The 24,079-nt window shown below is 45.4% G+C and overlaps 1 protein-coding gene across 2 annotated transcripts in view; it reads left to right on the forward strand.

The window, feature by feature from the left end:
* Positions 1 to 2,331: 2,331 nt before the first annotated feature.
* GATA5 (GATA binding protein 5) overlaps positions 2,332 to 24,079 on the forward strand; it is a 101,013-nt gene continuing 79,265 nt past the window's right edge. The window contains exons 1-2 of one of the 2 annotated variants that reach the window (XM_085619750.1): positions 2,332 to 3,264; positions 14,340 to 14,932. In XM_085619750.1, coding sequence (XP_085475876.1) covers positions 14,434 to 14,932 — 499 coding nt within the window. In that variant the 5' untranslated portion in view covers positions 2,332 to 3,264; positions 14,340 to 14,433. Of the gene's footprint in view, positions 3,265 to 3,620; positions 3,644 to 14,339; positions 14,933 to 24,079 lie in introns of those variants that run through there. The other variant, XM_085619751.1, reaches the window with a different exon arrangement.

The following is a 24,079-nucleotide window of genomic DNA, read 5'->3' on the forward strand; positions in this document are numbered from 1 at the left end:
CCTCTGCCCCTATGGGGCTTTAATTAAGCTCATTTAGAGGTAAGTTTTGGAAATACTTCAGACCTATCTGCCATTTTTGTGCATCTTCTTTCACACTGTGCAGTCTTTATAAACATCACCTATTATGGCTTGCAGTGATATCAACATTGCATGTGTTTTTACAATATAAGAGCTGTATGTATGCATGGCTGTGTGAATGCTGAGTGTTTCAGATGTGTGTTCCACATGAACCAGGGCTGGGTTCACATCAGGACTCACTGGGGAACTTTTAGATTCTGAGGAAGATAGTGCGACACTAGAGTACTAACTGCCTCATAGCATCAAGGGGCAATGCACCCATCATCACTCAACCTATGGTTTTAACCCTACCTGAGGGTTTTCCTTTAGCTTTACCCAGAGGTATTTTTAGAATTACCTGGATCCCTTCATTATCCTGTGATAAGCTAAATTAAGAACTCCCGCTCAAGTAAGGTCGGGTCCACCCTGGTGGTATCATCTTAAAAGGGTGGGATAAGGCGGCGATGATAGAGCGTGCCACAACATGTGGGTGTGGCTTCTTCATCCAATAAGATTGGCTTATCAGCAGGTCGTTGGGTTTAGATGGAGTCTCAATGAGATCCTTTCTCCAATTTCCGTCGCACCGTTTGTGTTTTTGCATCTCAACTCATCAACCTGTACTTTTTGTACATTTTAACGTTGCCAAGGGGACCAGTAAATAAAATGTGCAGTGTGGGACATCCCACCAGCTCATTTGAACTTTTTTCTATATAAGGTCCTCAGATAAGAATGTCAGGTGCTTCCTCGGAACAAGTTGAGCCCATCCAGTGATATCCTCAAGTCGGACAAGGGCTCTATGATGAAGCTGCCACAGACACTCTGTGGGTGAGAGTCCTTCTACCAACTCTTTGAGGTCCGGTAGTAAGGCATGAGAGAAGTTAAACCAGGATCCGAAGGGATTCCTTGATATATGGTCCATAAGTACGAGATCTTATCTCTGTTGGTTATGTTTACTCCATATGTTGAAAGAGGATATGGCCCTCCTAAATTCTTCTGTTTCCCCTTTCAAATGATAGACAAATGCTGCCCACCAGAGTCATGCCACACCGGGGCCAAAATTCAAACCGGCCCGTCCACCACCACATCCCCTCACCAGTGAAAATGCAAAGTCCCAGCATGCAAGGATGCGGGACTGAGCCTCAAGAGCGCTGCACTAACCCAGCGTAACTTCAAAGGTGCCTTTGAGGCGTCTAGAGACAATCCCATGGATCCCAGAACCAACAAGCCGAGGTGCAGGGGCGCAGAGTGGCAGCAGGGGCAAAACAAGAGAACTGGGGCAAAAGCAAGAAATCCCGGTGGGGTTTCTCTTTGACAGGAGATGACTTGGGGGCAAAAGGTTTTCTAGGTCATGACCTACAAATTTAAACCAAGTGCTTGGCCCACCCACTAGCCGCCACCAACCATAACATCCTCAATACAAATATGTCCTGCAGAAGACTGCGGAAACGGTTGATGGGGCTGCCACCACCTTGCACACTGCTAATGGTGTGGCCTTCCAACTGGGGGTCTCATTTTAAAAAAAAGGCCTGAATTTTGGGGGCCAATAGTATAGTTGGATGATAACTGGTCAAGAGTAGGTAAAGTCATTGCGGCAGCTAAATTGTGGTTTCCACCGTGTCAAGGTGCCTAACTCACACTCATATATGCATACATAATCATATCTAATGCCCCAGTGCGTCTCAAGTGCACATGCCTCCTGGGTGCTCAGCACAGATCGGCAGCATGCATACCTCACACGCAGTATGGGCATCAACATTTCCGAACCCAGAAGAGATTTAACCTTATCAACCAGATTAAAATAAAAGCTGTCACTTTTCTTGGATTATTTGTTTTTTCTCCACCCTTTGTTGTTCCCTGTGCCTCTGCATTGCACACATGCACCATGACAGTAATTTGCAACCAGAACACTTGTCCGTTTCATCCTGGCGCTCTTGGGGACCAGTAAGGCAGCTCGTAGACAGTGAGCGAATGCCAAGAAAACACGGGGGCGCTTCTATTCCAACTCCCTCGGTAGAGTTCTACAGCGGATTATCAATTTGTCAAACAGTGCGGTGGGAGGGGCGCCTGAGCCGGGAGACTGGAGCCAGGGGCGACCCCCCTGTCTGGGCACCGGGGGCTGGAGACAGAGACAGGCAGGCTGGTGATTCACCCGGGGCGGCAGATCTTCCAGGGATCTGCTTTTCCTCCGCTCGCACCCAATCCTGAGCGCGCAGCAGGTTCGCTCGAGCCCCGGGTCACGTGACGCAGGGCCCGGCAGTGAAGAGTCTGTGCGAGAGTCCAGGGCGGGCACTCCTGGCTCGGGATCAGAGAGGGAGGAGGTAGGAGCACAGCGTGGACTCAGCCCTCGGATCACAAGCGGGCACTGCAGCCCAGGCACCTGAGGAGGAGGAGGAGGAGAACAAAGCACAGCGGGCACTCCAGACCAGCAGGCAAGGAAGAGGGACAGGCACTCCAGCCCGGGGATCAAAGGGGGTAGGAGCACAGCGTGGACTCAGATCACAAGCGGGCACTCAAGACCAGGCATCAGAGGAGGAAGGAGGCGAAACAAACACACCTGGCACTCCAGACCAGCAGGCAAGAAAGAGGGACAGGCATTCCAGCCTAGGCATCAGAGGAGGGAGGAGGAGAGACAAGCACAAGGTGCACTCCAGCTCAGGATCAGAGGAGGAGAGACAAGCAAAGCGGGCACTCCAGACCAGCAGGCAAGGAAGAGAGACAGACACTACAGCCCAGGATCAGAGGAGGAGAGAGACAAGCACAGCAGGCCCTCCAGACCAGGCATCAGAGGAGGAGAGAGACAAGCACCGGGGACACTCCCGCCCAGGGGTCAGAGGAGGAGAGAGACAAGCACCGCGGGCACTCCATACCAGCAGGCAAGATAGAGAGACAGGCACTACAGCCCAGGATCAGAGGAGGGGAGAGACAAGCACAGCAGGTACTCCAGACCAGCAGGCAAGGAAGAGAGACAGGCACTACAGCCCAGGATCAGAGGAGGAGAGAGACAAGCACAGCTGGCCCTCCAGACCAGGCATCAGAGGAGGAGAGAGACAAGCACCGGGGACACTCCCGCCCAGGGGTCAGAGGAGGAGAGAGACAAGCGCCGCGGGCACTCCAGCCCTGAGGGGGAGAGAGAAACGGGGCAGGCACTTCCGCCTTGAGATCCGAGGAGAAGTGAGAAGCACGGCTGGGACTCCAAGCTGAGATCAGGTGAGATGGAAAGAGAGGCAGGGGAGGCCCGCCGGCTTCAAGATAAGGGTGGGGGTACCCCAGACCTGGGAACGGGCACGCATGTATAGTCACGACTCCGGTCTCCCCGGGCAGGGCTGACAGACGCTCCCCTCGGGAGGCAAGAGCCCTCCGGCGGCTGGAGCTGGTCCAGTGCCCGGGAGCTGGCCGGCCACATGCGGGCTCACACTGTGTCCCCTGGTGACGTAGCTGCTCCCGGTCTGATGATGAGTACTTCTCTCCCTCCTCCATATGCAGTGACTGGTCGCTTCTCTGTATCCTGCACATCTCACCTGCAGGGGATGCTTGCTTCTGTCTTCTGCTCTGACCCACTGTGGACGGCAAGTACCTCACGCGTGTGGTGAGTACTTCTGTCCTCTGCACCCTCCACATGTGGCGAGTACTTCGCTATATTTTGCACACTTAATATTCAATTGGTACTTACCTGCTAGACCCTACACGCGTGTGGTGAGCACTTGTCTCCGTGCATGCCCCATAAGTTATGAGTGCGTTTCTGTATCATCTACACACTTAATCCTCAGAGAGTAGTTATTGGTCAAGTACTATTCCGTTAATGACTACTGCGCGTGGCGCTCTCTCTGCGCGTGGTGAGTACTTCACTCTCATTGACGCACCATGCACGTCCCTCCTCTGCGCACTTCCTAGGTTTTTTTGGCGAGTACTTACCTCCTCCGCGCGCTCCCTAGGATGTGTGGCGAGCACTTTACTCCTCTGCGCGCTCCCTACGTACTATGTGTGGTGAGTACCTCTCTCCTCTTCTCGTCTTGTGTGTGGCAAGTTCGACTCCCGGGTGTGGTAGGTCCTTCCTATGTGTGGTGTGTAGTACGTCTCTTCTCTCCACTTGTATGGAGCGTACTTCGCTCCTCTCCACGTGTGTGGTAGTACTTCCTTCATCCCTGCTGTGTGATCAGTGCTTATCTCCTCATGTGTGGTGAGCACGTCTCTGCTTTCCGGGCGTGTGGTGAGCATTCATCTCCTCTTCTCGCCCCGTAAATACGTCTCTCAAGTGCAGGCCCAGGGGGTACTTCTCTTGCGTGTGGTGAGTACTTTTCTCCTCTTAACTCGTGTGGTGAGTACTTCTCTACTTACATGTAGTGAGTACTTCTCTGCTGTCCACATATGTGGTGAGCACTATTGTGCATTTCACGTGTCTGGCGAGTACTTCTCTTCTCACTCCATAAGCGCGTCTCTCAAGTGCGGTGGGTACTTCTCTTGTGTGGCGAGTACTTCCCTCAATATATGTGGCGAGTGCTTCTCTTCTCACTCAATAAGCGCGTCTCTCAAGTGCGGTGGGTACTTCTCTTGTGTGGTGAGTACTTCTCTCCATTTTTGGGGCGAGTACTTCCCTCAATATATGTGGCGAGTGCTTCTCTGCTCTCCACATGTGTGGTGAGAAGTGCTTTCTTTTTCTCGCCCAAAAAGTACGTCTCTCAAGTGCGATGGGTAGGTACTTTTTTGTGTGTGGTGAGTACTATTACCTCCGCTCGCCGCGTGTGCGGTGAGTACTTGTCTCAAACCCTCTGTCAGTCGTCCTTATCTCGTAGTATATGGTGCTGCCTGTTTTACTGAAATGATGTCAATTACTATGGTTTTGGGTAATAAGAAGGGGTCAACTTTGGAGTCCCGGGGAGGATTAAAAAAATGCGACCACCTTTCACTTTTGGTGAAACACGGCGAATTCGTTTCGCACCGTATTTATGCGGGTGCAGTGCCGGGCAATGCCACATATAAAGGATGTGCGCACCAGTCCAAACACAGGGGACATGCGTCGTGAAACTATTTCTAAAGATATAAGACGTAAGTATTACATATAAATTATTTTAAATGTGTTGTAGCTTTGTCTGTCCATTTATAACCCTTTTTGAGACGCCCAACTAACGTTTTTAACTGCAAGTAAGAAAAAAACGTAACTAAGTGAGTTTGAATCAGACTCAATTTAATGTTTCACAGCTGAAAAGTATTGAAAATATATATTTTCCTAATTCCGTGTTACATAAATTACGCAAAAAACAAAAACCTGAATTCAATGTGCTGGAAATTTTCTCTGGACCAAATATTAAATCTAGAGAAAATATAGTTTGGTCCAGTCCATGCTACACACACACACCAAAGAGGTGGAAATGGGTCCGCTCGGCTTCCGTCTGCATCATCGCTGCTTTCAGGATACGACTGATGGGAGCTGTGGAAACATCGGCAGCTCGACAGGGCATTGGGCTGGAACATCACACTTTTTATGGAACACTTTTTTAAAATTATGTTCTTGTATTTGTTTTCTGTGCTCATAATCGGCGCGTCTCTTTTCTTCTTTCTTTTCCTCATTTTTTTTTACTTTGAGTTGCTTTCTTCGACATTGTACTTTATTTCAACATTACTAGTTTTCCCTTTTCGCTTCAGTCTCAGGGGACGTCAGACTTTTCTACACTCTAATGTCACTGTACTTTTGCTGCGACGATTCCACAAAGAATACAGTAGGGACTCTTAGACCGTACGCGACAAGGGCAAGCAAACTGCCCTGGAAACTCTCCACATAGAAATGAGAGATTGACTTTATGGTGATTTCCCGGAAAAACACGAGTGTCAGCTTATCAAAAGGTCATAAAAACAAGCATATTAAAACAATAATATCTAATGAAAAAAAAGTTAAACGTCTACATGAACTAGACGTTTTCACCTGGAATATATATGGATTTTAAAGAAGCTGGGTTTTTTGCGTCAAATTCTGATTATTTTGAGGCTGCAATATATAAAGTAGCAAGATCAATAGATATTTTGATAGTTTTTTTAAATGTACGTTTTTCTCAAGTATATTGGTACGAATAATAATGAATCTTCTCGTTGGAGCGATGGGTTGAAATATGAATTCTTGTTAGTTTTCGCGTGATTTTGAAATATGACCGGCGCCAATTAATATAAAGCACAGTGCAACGTCTTCGTGGATTATAAGGAAAGTATCTTATAATAGTGCGAGTATGTGTTTTAGTTTATGTCATATTCGAAAGAGGTGAACCTGGCTGCACCGACATTTTCAATTTCTGTTTTAGTGATTTATTTTTGTAGTCTACTTTTGACATATGAGTTTTGCTACCCACGATATATCGATACATACGCAAATGTCGTTGTTGACACTGCCCTCGGCTCTTGGTTCGGAAATGAGAACATATACAGGTGATACGATGTGCCACGGATCACACAGTGTGCTCTGGTGGAGAATCTCGGAATGGAACATTGGGCTCCCGAACAGTCCAGTTCAGAGTGGATTGTAAGAAAATGGAATGTGAGAAGCAGTCCGTCCTCCCAGGACTTCGGGGGGTTCACTCAGAGCCTGGCTGGACCGGTGGCGAGAGGGTTCTGTCCCCGCACGAGGGCGGTAAATGCGGTCGGAGGCTGTAGGGGTTTGGTTCGGTCCGGTCGCAGCCCGGGCCGTCCACGGTTCGGGTACTTCTATTGAGCGAATAAGGCACTTGCTGCTGTAGGCAGATCCCGAGGGCGAGGGGGCAGAGGCTTGATGCCCCTGCGGGACCCCCAGGGGCATGATGGGAGGTACAGTCAGTCGAACCATCAAAGGACGCCTTTTCACTGGTGCATAAAACAGGGCAACGGAGTTCGCACGATTTTGCCGGCCAAGGAATGGGGCAAATATAATTCCTCTTTTCCATATTATAGAAATATGTATATAAAAGGGACACATGGTTGTAACAGCCTCAGAATTATGCGGAACCGTTGCATTTTATTTTAAAAGAGTGACAGATATTCACTCCTAGTCTTTGAACGATCCTTTAAAACAAGTGGAACACATAGTGGCATTTCACGGTTGGATGGGGAAAGCGCAGTTCACCCTTCGTATCATGTAAACACAGGACACAGCTCATCAATTTCAGTTCTATCATTAATATCGGTGCTACCACCCTTTGCGCAAGGAGCCTCCCCTTTACACACGCAGCAAGCGTCGTGCAAATCGACCCTTTTATTTCTGGACCAGTGCAAAGTTTCAGCTGCAGTACAACTTCTTCTTTTCCGTGCCTTTCTGAAGGGTGTCGCTCTAAACTAACGTTTTCTCTCTCTGGGGTGGGTTCGGTTCCAGTCTCGGGGCTGTGTGAAGGGGAGCCCCAGCTTTGCTCCCCCACCTTGTTTTTTACGGCCGAATTTTGATTGGCGGCCCTATCTTGGTATTTTATGCAATGTCGCAAGCTTGTATGATACCTGGTGGGGGCCCATTTCTGTGGGACGCTTGTGTTTTTGTCCCAGAAGGCCTTATGCGGAATGCATAACGCTATGTAAAGCGCCACGTGTCGCACTGAAAGCGCTCCAGGGCTGTCTACTGTGCTTCTTGGGCAGTGAGTTGAGGACTTTATAAAACAATAACCCTTTTTTATAGCGCCTCTTTGTGAGGTCTGCAAGTGTCGATTAAACCCAGATTTATTTCACGCTATTTACCGACCTCGGAAGAATGAAAGGCTCGGTTGTGAACTTGTGCTGTGCTGATCTCACCAGATGTCAGCAGAGAGCGCTTAACTGGTTGAGCTTCCAGATCGAGCTGTGGCTCGGGGTGAGGAGGCATTTGAAGGCCGGTATGGCTGCGGCTGATAGTAAGTGCGGACATGTTTGTGCGTGACACGTAGTCGCGCTATTAGCAAGTATATATGCAAAATGTACCATGCGCCAATCCTTGATATCTTGGCGCTTGGTTCTCTGGTGTGTTCATTTTTGCACTGGTGCCTGTCGGTAATTTGCTGCTAAGGCACTGTCCTCAGGTAGCTCTGAGGTGGTCACAGTAGTCAGGTTTTCGCCGAACGGAATCGGTTTACTCGCTTGATGCCTTATTTTCGCAGCGTGGGAAGGTTTACGATCGCTGCGCACGGATTTTGCTTTAAATCTTTGTGTTTTTGAAATTATAAAAATAATAAAACGTCGGCAGAAATGTAAGAGACAGTGAAGGGAAGGCACCTCGCCAGTAACACAGAATTTAATACTGGGATGCATAAAAAACGCACGAGGCCGATTTAGACAAGGCACCCAGTGACTGACATCCGCCCCAGATCTCACTCACCTACGGCGATCCTCAGTGAAATGGGTCAGGAATGAAGCCCTCGGGTGAAGCCCATTTGTCCCAACATTAAAGTGCACCTCGGATTCGAAATCTGTAGATCATCTTCGACAGAACTCAAGCAACGCAAGAACTCAGGCAGACACGGAAAGAGATATTCTGCTCTCAGGCACTAGGACTTTTTTGGGGTAATTTGTCAACTCTTAATTTTACACAGATGACGAAGATTAAAAAAGATAGTGGGTAAAAATTGACACGGAGTTATGAAATATGAAGAAAAACCGTACTATTTTGGTAATAAAAACGCCTGTCAAAAGCCAAAAAGCAAAAACAAAAAGAACATTTTAAAAATTGCCACGGAATTTTGAAATAAGAGAAAAGTACTAAAACGTACTATTTTTGTAACAGAATCTTCTGTCAAAAGCAAAAAGCAAAAAAATAAAACACATTTTAGCTGGAAAGTTTTGCAGGAAATGTCATCCATAGGTGAAGTTTGTCCCCTTCAAGTTTGTCAACGGAATCATAATTTCACACAAACGTACAGTGACACAATCTGTGACATATGTATCATCAATGCTTATTTATGGAAGGCACCATCTCCCCGCCTGCTCACCTGTTTATATCAAAGTACCTGAAAATCTTTACGTCTGGCTTTCGGCATACATGGGATTTGTGGGTGCTTCTCATCAAAGCGTGAAGATGAAAGGCTGAGCTTGTTGCTACTGCAACAACACCCGCTTATTCACATTATCCAAAATTATTGCATAATGTTCTACATGAATGCGTGGAAATCTGTCTATACCCACGTGCACCATATAGCACTTATGCCCTCGGCGGATGAAATGCTTACTTTACACAATAGTATAATAGATCACCACCATTTACCACACATTTTAACACTTGGTTCGTTTACTGTTCTAACTCCACATCTAGAATGTTTGGTGTAGGAGCTGGGAATGGTGAGGTTGGCAGTGTTGCAGCTGAAATTCTGGTAAGAAGACATTTATTCAAGGTCGGGAGGTCGGTGGTCCATGTTCTGCAGTCTCTGTTGGTGCAGTCTGTTTTCACATGGCACCATGAAGAGTGGGCGCAGATGCTTACCTAGATAGGAACAGAACCTCCAAAATGAAAACTTAACTTTAGGAATAGGGATGAACCGGGCAAGCCCAGTGACCCCTTAGCAAGTTGACTCCAAGAAGCTTAAAACATTTGCACCTGTGATAGTTATTGAGACGGCGTTTCTGATGTTGCCCTGCAGCACAGTGGGTGATGTTCCTGCGCCCATAGCAAACTCTGCCCTTCATTGTACATCACTTTTTGCAAGTATCATCTTTAGGATTTTGGGAAACCTGTACAAACAAATGTGATTTTTATTACCCATTTCCTACTAATTCAAGCACACACGATGCCAAAGAATGCTAAATGATATGTTAAACTTTAACAGGGTCACACAAAAACGTCTGAAATGTCTTGTGCGGGACCCCAAAGTCAGAGAGGGAGAGAGGTTTAATTAGAGAACTAGAGTAGACAGAGGGCAAACAGAGATAAAGTTCACTTTGCCAGGGGTGGCCCCTGGAAGTTGGGGGTCCTGGACATTTGCCCACCTTGCTCAGGCTTAAAACGTCTCTGGTTAACGCCTCAGTATTTAAGTCTGGTGAAATTGTGTTTTTTTCTATGTGTATTGTGCCGGGTACACTCTCGCGAGAACTGAGAGTATTACGTGGCCTTCTGTGGGGCAGTTGTCTATGTGTAAAATTGTACCACAGATTGCCCTTGGGTACAAAAGGCACTCAAGCTACCTGCTCCATGTTATGGCCGCACAGCTTCCATGATGCCAACGCAGCACAGGGTGCCACGGCACACATCCTGTGTCAAAGTTCCCATCAGATATTTTCTGCTCGAACCAGTCTCTTGCAAGAGAAAATCACAGCAAGAAATGTTATTAATTTTGCTAAATAATAATCGGGATTTACCTGAGATTATTCTTGTGTAATACACATTTCGGGCTTCATTTACAGTCTTTTGACGCACACAGCACTGGCGCAAGCCCTCCTGCCGTGCTGCCGTGCGTCCAAAGAAAAGGGAGGGAATGCGCTGTATCTACAAGACACGGCGCATTTCTATCCTTCTCCCTTGCACCAGAAGCACAAACAGCAGCCGTGCGCCAGCACAGACACCCTTGCATCATATTGCAAGGGTGCATAATATTGCAGAATGCAGCACGCATAAAAAGAGGAAACAACACCTAATTACGCAGAATTCTGATGTATTCCCAGATTTACAAAATGTTCTAAATCTGGGAATGTGTCAAGTTCCATGGAAGTTTCTTGGGAACACCAACAGCAACACCCTTGGAACGCCCCTTTCATGCAGGGTGAGCCATGAAAGGGCCCCATATTCAGAAGGTCATAAAAAGTCACGCAGGCTGACTTTACGTGGCCTTGTAAATATGGTCAGGCCCATTGCGGCACCGGTGTGTCAAAAAACGTGACACACAGGAGATGCAATGGGCTTGTAAATAAGCCCCTCCATGCGGCCGTGGGGCATAGGCTGCATAACCGGGAAACTAGGGGGCTTATTTACAAGCCCATTGTGCCGCTAGTGCGTCACTTTTTTATGGGAAAAAGTGACACACCTGCGGCACAAGGGGCTTGTAAATAAGCCCCAAGGAATCCTAAATTCCCAGTGATATGTCATTGATTTCACAAAATGATTTCTTTGCCTAGTGGTGTGGAAGCTGAGACCACCTCTTTCCACTTTGTGTTTTCTCTTCTATACATCAGGTTCACTCCACGTGCTTTCGAGCAGTGACAAAATACAGATACGGGCATGCCAAAGTCTTTTATGGACTCATGATTTTGTATTATTCTGGGCAACAAGATGAGACAGATCTTTGCTGAGCTGGTCTGTGCTTCACAAAAGTGATTAGTAAATAAATTCATGTTATGTGGGCGGTGGAGTTGTGAAGTTAAGAGAGTCTGTGACTAAAGCTCTAAAGTGGCGTGATGCCAGTGTCTAGGTTGGCACAGAGGCCTGCAGCAGCTTTTTCTGCAGACCAGGGTCTCCCCGAGAGTGGGGTACAGTGAGGAGACTCCAGAGGGAGGTTTGAGGGGCTTGGAGGGAGTGGGGTCTTCATTCTCATCTGTATTTCAGAGGTCCGAAAGGCAGGTCAGTGACTTTTGTAAGCGGAGAAGAAAAGGAGGGCGGTGAAGAAAGCCGCTTGTGCCCCTGTGAGTGAGCACATTTGTGGGGTGTGGGAGGTCAGTTGGCAGGAGTAACCAGGTCGTGGAGAGTTCCTCCTATGTACACATCAGAGCAGACTGCGTTTTTGTGTTATTCAGGCAGAATCATGATGGACATAAGCTGTTAGTTGGTGTTTATGCAGGGCCTGGTGGCACCTTCATTGGTGGTGTGTGGGCAGAGCCAGGTGGCACCTTCCCTGGTGGTGTGTGGGCAGAGCCAGGTGGTACCTTCACTGGTGGTGTATGAGAAAAGCCAGGTGACACCTTCACTGGTGGTGTGTGGGTAGAGCAAGATGGCACCATTATTGCTGGTGTGTGCGCAGAGCCAGGTGGCACCTCACTGGTTAGAGGAAGCAGACCCAGAAGCAGAGGACGGCCTGGGACCAGGGTTCAATCCCCGACGCGGCAGGGTCGTGGACCAGGGCCAGCGGACTCGATAATTCTCGCTTCGGTGCCTACTCTAACCAGGGATCACACTCGGCGACTCTGGGCATTAGCTTGCCTCATCTCCACAACGGCCCCCCACATTCACCGGGGATGCTTGGTTTCACCTTGGAGATACCCTGGAGGGACCATCTCACAGGGATAGCCAGGACGGGTTCCCCAGCGGTCTACAGCGCCAGGACGCCTCAGGGCAGCAGTGCGCTTTACAAGACACATACATTTACATTTACATTTACTGGTGGTACGTGGGCAGAGCCATGGGGCACCATCACTGGTGGTGTGTGGGCAGAGCCAGGTGGCACCTTCATTGTTGGTGTATGCGCAGAGCCAGGTGACACTTTCATTGCTGGTGTGTGGGCAGAGCCAGGTGGCACCTTCACTGGTGGTGAGTGGGCAGAGCCAGCTGGCACCTTCATTGTTGGTGTATGCACAGAGCCAGGTGACACTTTCATTGCTGGTGTGTGGGCAGAGCCAGGTGGCGCCTTCATTGGTGGTGAGTGGGCAGAGCCAGGTGGCACCTTCACTGGTGGTGTGTGTGCAGAGCCAAGTGGCACCTTCACTGGTGGTGAGTGGGCAGAGCCAGGTGGCACCTTCACTGGTGGTGTGTGCGCAGAGCCAAGTGGCACCTTCACTGGTGGTGAGTGGGCAGAGCCAGGTGGCACCTTCACTGGTGGTGTCTGACAGCGGAAGATGGCACCTTCACTGGTGGTGTGTACGCAGAGCCAGGTGGCACCTTTGCTGATGGTTTGTGGGCAGAGCAAGATGGCACCTTCATTGCTGGTGTGTGCACAGAGCCAGGTGGCACCTTTGCTGGTGGTGTGTGGCGCGAGCCGGTTGGAAGATTTACCATCAGCTGGTGTTTTCATGCAGTAGATTGAAACATGCCCCGTTGGATTGTCTTTGGGCCGCACCACAACATTTACTAAAGTTCGTCAGTGTTGGTTGCTGCATTTGCTGTTTGTTGGTGTTTGGGCAAAGCCAAATGGAGCATTTTCTGTTTCTTAACCCCTTCGCTGCGGCGGAAATTCCGCCGCAGCGCTGGGGGGTGCGGGGGGGCAGCACAGTGGCGCGGTGCTCATGACGGAGCCACTCCGTCATGAGCCACGGTTGGGCTGTGCTCATGACGGAGTGGTTCCGTCATGACTCCGCCCACGGCGCTAATCGCCCGCACAGGAGGGGAATTAGCACCACGTGGGCGGCGCGGCCGCCAACGGCCGCAGCATGACGGAACCACTCCGTCATGAGCACACGGCAACCGTGGCTCATGACGGCGTGGTTCCGTCATGAGCACGGAACGAGTTAATATTTGGGCAGACAACATTGAAACATTCACTGTTAGATGGCGTTTGAGAGGAGTCTTTTGGGAAAATCAATGTTCTTTGCTGTTTGAGTTGCGTTAGCTGAACATTTGCTGTGTGGGGGTGGCTCAGTGACATTCCCTGACAGTTGGTGTTTGAGCCAATTTGAACATTGCCTGTTACATGATGTTTGAGCACAGCCAGTTGGGACATTCACTGTCAGTTGGTGTTTGAGCAGAGCCTGTTGTCCTCAGTTGGTATATGAGCGGAGTCATTGGCCAATCGCTGTAGCTGTTGTTTGGACAGGGCGGCTGTGGAACATTCATCACTAGTTCATTTTGGACGTCGGCGGGCCTTGGTACCTCATATTTCCCAAAGTCTGTTCGAAAGTGTGTCAGTCAGTGGCCCAGTGGGTATTGTAGTGTTTTGTACTGTACTGTTTTATAATTAGGACTCCTGGTCTTATGGTATTTATTTCTGTAACATTTCCATCTGATTTATCCATATTTATTTTTTGGCCATTTTATCTGTATTTATCCATATTTATTTGGTGTTTTGCGCATAAATGAAGTGGTAAAACTGTACATTTCCATATTTATCTGATAGACGGGCACTCATTCTTTGACGTCTGTCATGTTTCAGATATTTAAGCTTCAAAATATTACATAACAATACATCCGCTGGAAAATATAGCATTAAACCACAAATGTATGTTCACATATGCCTTTAGTTAAAGAAATTTCATCCAGCACAGTGAGTCACTTAAAAAAAGCCACATTTTCTTTATTTATCCACTTTTAAAAATGAGTGCAGACAGAAAACACATTGTTGTCTGTCTGTATTTATCTGTAAAAAACAGTAAAAATAGAAGACTGGGAGCCTTAGGTATAATGTGTTACTTGTGAATTAAACTAGCTGGTGTGCTTAGGAGATTTACTGAGTGTTACACATAAGTGTGCTTAGGCTGGTATTCCCTAGATGGTAATCAATTGGTTTTTGTTCTTTCAGGTGCCAGTGGTGAATCCTTGGAGGGGAGCGTACTGCCCAGCTGTAGCTGGTGCCCCTGTAGAGTCCAGGATTACAGGAGCCAAACCCGGGAGAGATGTACCAGAGCCTGGCACTCGCGCCTTCACATGGGCAGTCCTACCCACACGACGCCAGCGCCTTCCTGCATGGGCCCACCAGCTCCCCGGTGTACGTGCCCAGCAGCAGGGTGCCCTCCATGCTGCCAACCTTGCCCTACCTGCAGAGCTGCGAAAGTGCTCACCAGGGGCACCACCTAGGGACACACCCAAGCTGGGGCCCAGCAGCAGGAGACAGCTTCAGCACCAGCAGTGCCCACACCTCCCCAGGCTTCCCATACTCCCACAGCCCACCGATGGGCAGCGGAGGCAGGGAGAGCACCTACCAGAGCCCCCTGGTGTTAAGCAACAGCGGGGGCCGGGAGCAGTATGGCAGTGCCCTAATGCGGACCAGCAGCTCTTACGGCAGCCCCTACACACCATATGGCAACCCGGAGATGCCCCCCAGCTGGGCCAGTGGGCACTGGGACAGCAGTATGATGCACCGACAGGCTCTGCAGGGCCGAAGATCAAGTCTAGGTAGGTACCTGAGCACCCGATGGGCAGGGAGAGGAGGCAATGCTTTTATTAAATCTTCTAAGAACGTTTGCATGCCCAGGAAAAGCCAAAAATAGCCTGAAAAATACGAGCCATGAAGACATAGATGTTAATAGATTGCATTGTGTTTAAAGTATGCCTTCAAACTTTAGATCCTCTGATGTACACTTATTTGTTTGACCCACCACCAATTCCCTCTCCTGAGTGTGGGACTCTCAACATATCCAAAAAGGCCAGATCCAGGCCAGGTTTTCAATATATCCACATAAGAAACATTTGCATTCAATGCATTGAAATGGCACTCATTCACTTAGTGGTCAACCTGAGAATCTCACTTGGATCCGGCCTGCCTGGACCAAAGATGGCCACTGAGGTCCTAAGATGGCCGCCGAGGTCTCCTTAAGTGAAATTTGTTTTCATTTCCTCATTACCCAGAGCGCACCTTGTCCTCCATGTGTAGGTTCAGATTTATAACTGTTGTGTATCAGAGATGGCTTCGGTTCTCTGTCCCACCAACAGATAGAGGCAGGGAGGTGAGCTGCAGGCTCAGGTGCAGAGTGTGTACACAGGCTTGTGCTGCTATCACTTCATTCTGCAATGCTCAGAGTGGAAAAGACATCCCACAACAACTCTTGTTTGCTCCACAATGTTCTTATATTCTTGGGGGAAATTTCTGTATTGTCCCAAAAGTCTCTTAAAATAGTTTAGTGGTGACCCTGTCTGCTGACAATAAATCGAGCTGTAGAAGCAAACCTATTTTTTTCCCGAACTTTTAAAGTCTAAAGAGTCACATTAATGACTCAAAATTAAAAGTGCATGCAAAAGAGCGTTGCCAGCTTTATTCTTAACCTGTACAGGAGCAATCAATATGGTCTACCCAAAAACTGAATATTAAAATGACCATTGAAAACATTCTGGAAGATTCCGGGCAAACACCTGAGCAGAGGCACCCTCTCGAGATAAAGGCCCCACTTTTCAATCATGTGCCCAGGACAAAGGCCAGCCATACAGGAGCCCTTTGGCAAGAACCGCTCGCCTGGTGAAAATGAAATCCTAGCCCCCAGTCGGCACCCAAAACGGGTGCAATGTAACTGGTTGGTTCTCACTTTCATGCACTGCAACCATCAACTTCTTAAAATTGTCCAAAAGTTAAATCGAACCCCTTACACCCACCCATGCGCTGTATGAGTAAAGTGAAAAGATAAAACACCACAGCAAAACTCTAACACAGAAGTAATCAAGGTAAGCACAAAGGGCATCTCCAAAATATTGAAACGAGGTTAGGCAGGAGAGAAAAGGGGAGAAAACGGCGACCTTCATTTCAGAGTGAAGGGCAGGCAAAGGTCGAGACAGGAGAGAAATAGAAGTTTAGCATTTACACAATCAATTGCTGAGCCTGAGATGACGTCACCAGACCCGGAAGTGGTTCCTGGTGCGCAGAAGTCACCTATACTTCTGCAATCAGAGTCCTGTGCTTTGTAACCCCACATATGTGGCAGGTGGCGTTGGGGTGGAATCACCGCCACTGCCAGTCTAAGTGCACTTCCACCAGTTTAAGGGTGTTTGACATTAGTTCGACTTCCGGCCTGTTGAAAATTCGAAGATGTCCTCACAGGCTGAAGCATCTGAAAATCAAGCAAGGCTGGGGAATCCAAAAAGAACTGAAAGCAGACTTTGGGGAAGGTTAAAGAGAAATATTATTCAAACATAGATCTCTGATTTCGCAGTTCTATCTATCTATCTATCTATCTATCTATCTATCTATCTATCTATCTATCTATCTATCTATCTATCTATCTATCTATCTATCTATCTATCTATCTATCTAATATCTATCTATCTATCTATCTATCTAATATCTATCTATCTATCTATCTATCTATCTATCTATCTATCTATCTATCTATCTAATATCTATCTATCTATCTATCTATCTATCTATCTATCTATCTATCTATCGTATCTATCTATCTATCTTTCTATCTATCTATCTATCTATCTAATATCTATCTATCTATCTATCTATCTATCTATCTATCTATCTATCTATCTATCTATCTATCTATCTATCTAATATCTATCTATCTATCTATCTATCTATCTATCTATCTAATATCTATCTATCTATCTATCTATCTATCTGTCTGTCTGTCTGTCTATCTATCTATCTATCTATCTATCTATCTATCTATCTATCTATCTATCTATCTATCTATCTATCTAATATCTATCTATCTATCTATCTATCTATCTATCTATCTATCTATCTATCTATCTATCTATCTATCTAATATCTATCTATCTATCTATCTATCTATCTATCTATCTATCTATCTATCTATCTATCTATCTATCTATCTATCTATCTATCTAATATCTATCTATCTATCTATCTATCTATCTATCTATCTATCTATCTATCTATCTATCTATCTATCTAATATCTATCTATCTATCTATCTATCTATCTATCTATCTATCTATCTATCTATCTATCTATCTATCTATCTATCTATCTATCTATCTATCTGTCTGTCTGTCTGTCTGTCTGTCTGTCTGTCTATCTATCTATCTATCTATCTATCTATCTATCTATCTATCTATCTATCTATCTGTCTGTCTGTCTGTCTGTCTGTCTGTCTATCTGTCTGTCTCTCTGTCTCTCTGTCTGTCTGTCTATCAATCCGTCTGTCCAACTGCCTGCCTGTCTGCCTTTGTCTTGAGATGTGTCACTGCAGTGAATTATGGACTTCATTTAGTATTTTGAACTTTAGGCATAAGTTATTTTGACAGAATCTATCTTTCCCAACAATCAGTCATTCTAACCATGAACATATCTTTGATTCGGCAAACCATATTCTTAAATGAATCACCCTATTACTTCAATCAACATCCTATAAATAGAAAATACCCACAATCTGATTTTATATTACATTTTTATTTTTTCTCAGTCACCATAAAAATGCATTTATTTTCAAAATCTGTTTGTTGAAACAGTATGTTACATACAGTTCTGTGCTGTTTGATTATCAGTTGTAAAACAATAGACACACATTCAGCAGTGCTCCCCAGAAGAAGCACTTTGGAGCTGCACGCTGAGTGTCCAGCTAACAATGGGCCCTGACTGCAAATGAAGAGAACACGTTTTGTTCAACTCTCATTGACTGGATACTATTAAACAAAGGTTACTGATGTATGTGGGCAGAGAGTAGTTGATGCTTGTATTATCTAAAAGCATTGTCATGTTTAGAGGATTATTTTTTGGGTGAGAAGACATTTCACTGAGGCTGGGCCTCCGATTGGATGAAACCCATGTTTCATGGTAATGTCTGATTGCTACATATTATGGGAAATAATTAATTGGTCTGGCGGCTGGAATTATGGGCTTTTGGACAGCAGTTTAATCTGCACCAAAGTTGGCAGACACTTAGTGTATTTCATTTTGCTTGCCCTCTCTACTTTTGGGTCAGGTTGGGTACAAATGATAAAATGCTTTAAGTGTTTTTAGGTCTGTTCAGGAAATCCCATTGTTATTTCTACTTTCATTTGCAGCAACAGTGGTGGGTGGATTGACACTAAACTTGGCATGGAGACAGATTTCGTTCAAAATTGATCCTTTTTGTGACTCGCTGTAAATCTCTTTCGTTTTCAGTTATTCAAAACAATATAACATGTGGATTCAGCAGGTTTAAGTAAATGTGAGATTAGATACATCACCAGGCAGCCTTTTGAAGTAAAAATGAACCCTGATGGATTACCACCCCTGGACCTTCTGTGTCAAATACCATTACGTGGTATACAAAAAGGATGGAAATACTGCTGGAAAAAATAGTCTGTTGCTGTGTTTGATCTACAATTGTAAATATGACCCCAGTGTAAATATGGTATATTCCTAAGTGGTTTATTATGCCCAATCCCCCAGCGAAAAACACAGCAAAACATACGACCGCCTCTGTGAATCCACAAAGGCAGTTTTAATGCAGCACAAAGGAAAATAGGATTCTTACTGGGGCCAAGAAAGCTGAAGACGTAGTTTAAACTCATAAGAATGACAATGAAAATAGCAAACACTGATGATATAGAATGGACGGGAAAATGCATTGGCAAAGTGACATATATGTCCATCAGCTTTTGTACTAAAATGCAAATCCATTAAAGTAGTGATCAACAAAATGCTGTCACTCAGGGTGCAGAAGGCAGATAGATATCTGCCATTAACAAGACCCTGCCCTGTTGAAAGGTGTTTGTGGAGAGAGAGAGAGAGAGAGAGAGAGAGAGAGAGAGAGAGAGAGAGAGAGAGAGAGAGAGATATCAACTATTAAACATACTGGCAACTCCTATATTATTATTCTTTTTTTGTCTTTACAATTTAAAGAATACCTCAAATATTGTACATTGAAATATCTGCATGTCCAAGAAATGTGGAATTTATCAAGGAGGTGCCCACAGAAATGGAATGTGTAATTCTTTTTTTTTTTTTGTTATGCCACAAAAACAGGCGCTCAGAATCCCCTTGGATGTTTTTGTTCTTTTAAGTTATTTCAAATCGACAAGATGCTTTTGCCCTTCATTAAAGGCCCCCCCACCCCCCCTGGAAGCATCCAGGGCCGCGTTTAAGGCCACTGATCCCTTTGTGTAAAATGAATGATTGTGTTTTTTCATACAAGCAAACATTAGGCGTAAAGACTACGTGCTGCCTGTGTGCTTACGTATGTTTCGACGTCTGTGATGAAATCCTTCACCTTGCTTCTTACTGTCGTGACGTTTAACCCTCTGTAAACTGCCTCTGTTCAGCGCTCAGTTCCTTGACGCCCTGACTAGAGAGATTTCCCGCTAGACCCAGACACGACAGAAACTGCAATCACGTGGGAGGCCCCCACTCTTCTTAAAAATAAAGCGGATGTATTTCCATCCTAACACTGAAAAGATTGAGATAATATTTACTTAGGGAAGACTTTCTCGGACACGGCCCAGGCTTATTTTAAAGTCCGTAAAAAAATATATTTCTTGCAGTATTAGTTCATAGTGTTTGATAAACATTGGCCCCGTTTGCAAACACCCCCGCCCCTGGCTCCTTCAGCACAGGACTCTCCATAGGAACGGAAACATGAAAACAGAGATGAAAAGCCGTCATCTGTCTCCGTACCCCTGACTCACCCGACTCATGGATTTGGGGGTGTATTTGACCCCACTAACTGACCTTGCTTTGTTCCCGGCCCGTGTTTACACCCCGGGGCAGATTTATTGCCCGGGCTCCTTTTAACTCATTTATTGTGGCAAATGAGTTTATGTTTCAACAGACTCGTCGTCTCCTAATTCGACTTAATCTAAACACACTCCCAAAACCATCACTGGAGCGCTTTAAAGGGGCAATGGGGTCGGCCATGCGTGGGGCAATAAAAGCCCTTCTCTGGCAGCCGCCCTTTCAAAAAGAACTTTAAATGTACTTTAAATCGTGCCTCGGAAAACCATCCACCCGCACTCATTTTGAAGACAAATTTTAATTTCCTTTCATGCCAGAATGCTCCACCTGTTGCCCGTTCCACACAGATGTCTTTATTAATTGTGTTACTGTTTGTAACGCAGGAATACATTTTTTTCTATCTGTCATAGAGCGTCATTAGTAAACTTGTTGACCTAAGATGTCCATAAACCAGTTTTATTGAACAGAAACATCCACTCATTAACCCGTTGTCGTGCTGGCAAAGCGCACAGAAGCTGAAAGATACGCGATTTCTTAACCATCTGTGCTTTGTCCCTGATGTGGGTGATAACACATATTTGCATATGATGTTTTTTGCACTCCTTTTAAAGAAACCCGTAACACGACTGTGTTAAAGATAAGTAATGCCCATTTGAAAGAATGTAAACACCCCAAAAATAACCACTTTCGTGGGATAGTTACTTTGGTATGGACACGCCTTGAAAAACACATGCTCTCATTGCTTTATTTGGGCGCTTTATAGAGCCTACCAGTAAAAGGTAAATCGCCTCTAGGCGTTTCTTGGTATCAAGTACATATCTATCTACAGGTAAACCCATGTGCCTACAGGAAACTGCACGTATGCCTTGGTTTCGTTCCCCACTTGCAGCCACAAACGGTGACATCACATTGGTTTGTGGCGCTCAGAGTCAGGAACACAAAAGTCTTTCTTGGCGCTCTGGAGGTGGAGTCAGACCAGGGTCGGGGAACGACAGGTGTGTTTTATATAGAAAAACCAAAGTGAAGTGAAGTAACCCACAGTAGATCTCAGGGAAGGCCATTATATGTCATTTTAGACTCCTCCCCCCTCCCCTTTATTTATCGAGGGGCTTTGTATAGTATAGAGCTATATATCTACTTTGTGTTATCGGTGCACTGTGTTGCACTATACTCAAGTGCATGAACAAATGTGTGCACAGAGGTGCCAATGCACCACCCCTCTTTGTCCTATGAGCCTGAATGGCCCCTTCACCCACCAACGACCACATATTTTAAAATCCACATTTTTACATTTTCAACTTTTCTTTCAACGCAGTGACTTCGGAATATTCCTCAATTCACAACTTCTAGTTTATTTCATGTACAATTTAATGTACTACTGACTCTCATAGCTAAGTGGGTGTATATAGGTGTGCTGGCACACATGCATGTTGTGTATATTCCATGTCACTTTAAAATAACATCAAACTTCAAGCAAGTTTACCAATAAACACACATTTATTACTAAAGTGCAAAGTTCACATGCCATGTTATTACCACAGTGCAGTGACATCAACTTGAGAAAACAGTTTCTTGATGCCCAGATGGCATGTAACAATGCCATCTCACAGAAAAAAAGAACTGTGTTCATGGCCTCACGGAGCTTCAATGTGATTTTATCTCACGGTACAGATTTAACCCCTTATAACCTAATATTATTTAAATATCTTTTATATAGAGAGAGACGATTCATAATGCTAACATTGCAAAGTGATCCTATGTTGCCACCAGGAGTCATCTTAAACTACATGCGTTGTATATGTTACCAAAAGCCAGTGGTGACAATATAGGACCATTTTACACTTTACCCGTTAAGTTTTTTGCTACAACAGGTTTATTGTGCGTCAGTTAGCTTTGCAAAAGGCAGTGCTTAATTTGAGCCTGTGGTTCTCATGCTTGGCACTGGCACTTAATTGTCAACTCCGGGGCTTATGACAGTCTGCCACATGGTGGTGCTGCCTGTCTAATTTAGGGATGAGAACAACAACAGTAGATTATTAATTAACTATCCATTAAAGATGACTAATACCTGCAGTCCAAGTCATTCTTATAGCTTTGGGTGGCCTTCAATAGTCTGGATTGTCAAACTTGTAGGAGTGTGATAGTTAGTAATTGTGTTGATACTGTGATTGGGAGCGCTGGCTGGGACAATGGGTGGTGCGAGGTGCAGTGGCCTCCTGACGAGGGCCCTGGCACATGTTTTTTTACAAATTAAGCACTGGCAAAAGCAATGCATTTTTTCAAACAATATATTTATTGAAAACATTAAGAGAAACATTGGACTATGTTGGCGAATTGTCTATAGTAAAAAGGAAAGAAAAATAATTTATGATGTAGATGAAAAATGCAAAATTGTAAAAAAACACTCTTTACTTTGTTCCACATATTGTCTGTAGATGGAAGAGATTGTTCCGTGCAAGGTGCAACTGATGATGGGCACTGACTGCAATTTTGTATTCCTTTCACAAAAATAATAATAATTTTAAAAATAGATAATGGTTGCACTCTGCAGATTGTTATGAGGCTGTCATCATAATGATAACATAGTGACCCATCACCTATTTTTTTTTGATTTCACATGGATTAGTGAAACATTTTCCATATATATATATGTATCAGCCGCGGTCGGTAGTAGGAGTAGCAGGGCGGTGACGTGGGGAGGGGCAGGGTGGGGGGTAGTAAACTATGGATTACGGAGGTTTACAGGTAAGTTAACATATAAATTAATAAAACGAATTTCGTTGCGTGCACTGCATCGCATTTGGGGATCTTTGCGAAATTTTCCAAACTTTTGGCCAGCTCCGCTCCGCTCCTACCCTGAAAGATTCGTGGTGATTCTCCAAGCGGGGGCCGAGAAGAAAGGGGGGTCGAAAACGCATTTTCCCCATGCAATTTCCCATAGGATCTGTTGTCGCAGCTACAGCCCGAACCGCTGAACGGAATGACACCAAATTTGGCAAAGAGGTAGTCCTCAGTTCACACTCGTGCCTTTTGCATAAATGGTGTGAATCCGTTCAGTAGTTCTTGAGAAAATTAGAGTTAAAAGTACATAAATATCCATGGCCGGGGAGGATCCACGGACCCTACACGCACCGTAAGCGCACCCTCCCCGAACCGAGCGCGCACCGTCCCGTTCGCGCGCTGAATGCTAATTGGCTGTCGAGTGTCTCTCTACATTCGAAACCAGGAACTGTTGGCGGCCATTTTCTGCCTCGGTAGAAGCGAGGCTGAAGAAGCAAGGGGAATAAGTGTGTAAAACATATAAAGGGGGCAGAGGGGAAATACTCTGACCCTCTAGAGGTGCTTAGGGGGTCCCAGAAGGACCCCCTGGGGACCCCTTTAAAAAAAAAAACGGTGGAATACGCACAGGGTGCACGCATCCTATCGCGTTGGGTGCACGGTTCCTCTCGCGTTGGGTGCGCGGATCCAAAAACATGGAAAAAAAATATATAAAATAAAGTTTTGAATATTTAGTTAAAAAAATATTTTGCAAAATATAAAAAAATATGTTTGAAAAACCCCTTAAGTTCAAATAATAATTTTTAATTTTTAAAAGGATTAATTGAAAAAATAAGTTAAAAAAATGGTGATAAAAAAGTATTTTAAACAAAAAATGTAATTAATGAAATTGACACACTGAATTTGAAAAATATACAAATCCAATCAAAATCATTAAACATGATATCTTATAGATAGGAATTAGCATTTAAAAAACCTTTGAAATTCACTGAAAAAACCATAGGTTTCATGCACGTTATAGTTAGGAATTGGCATTTAAAAAACCTTTGAAATTCACTGAAAAAACCAAAGGTTTCAGGGGCGTTATAGTTAGGAATTGGCATTTAAAAAACCTTTGAAATTCACTGAAAAAACCAAAGGTTTCAGGG

This window comes from Triturus cristatus, chromosome 7 (genome assembly GCF_964204655.1).
Source record: "Triturus cristatus chromosome 7, aTriCri1.1, whole genome shotgun sequence".
NCBI lineage: Eukaryota > Metazoa > Chordata > Amphibia > Caudata > Salamandridae > Triturus > Triturus cristatus.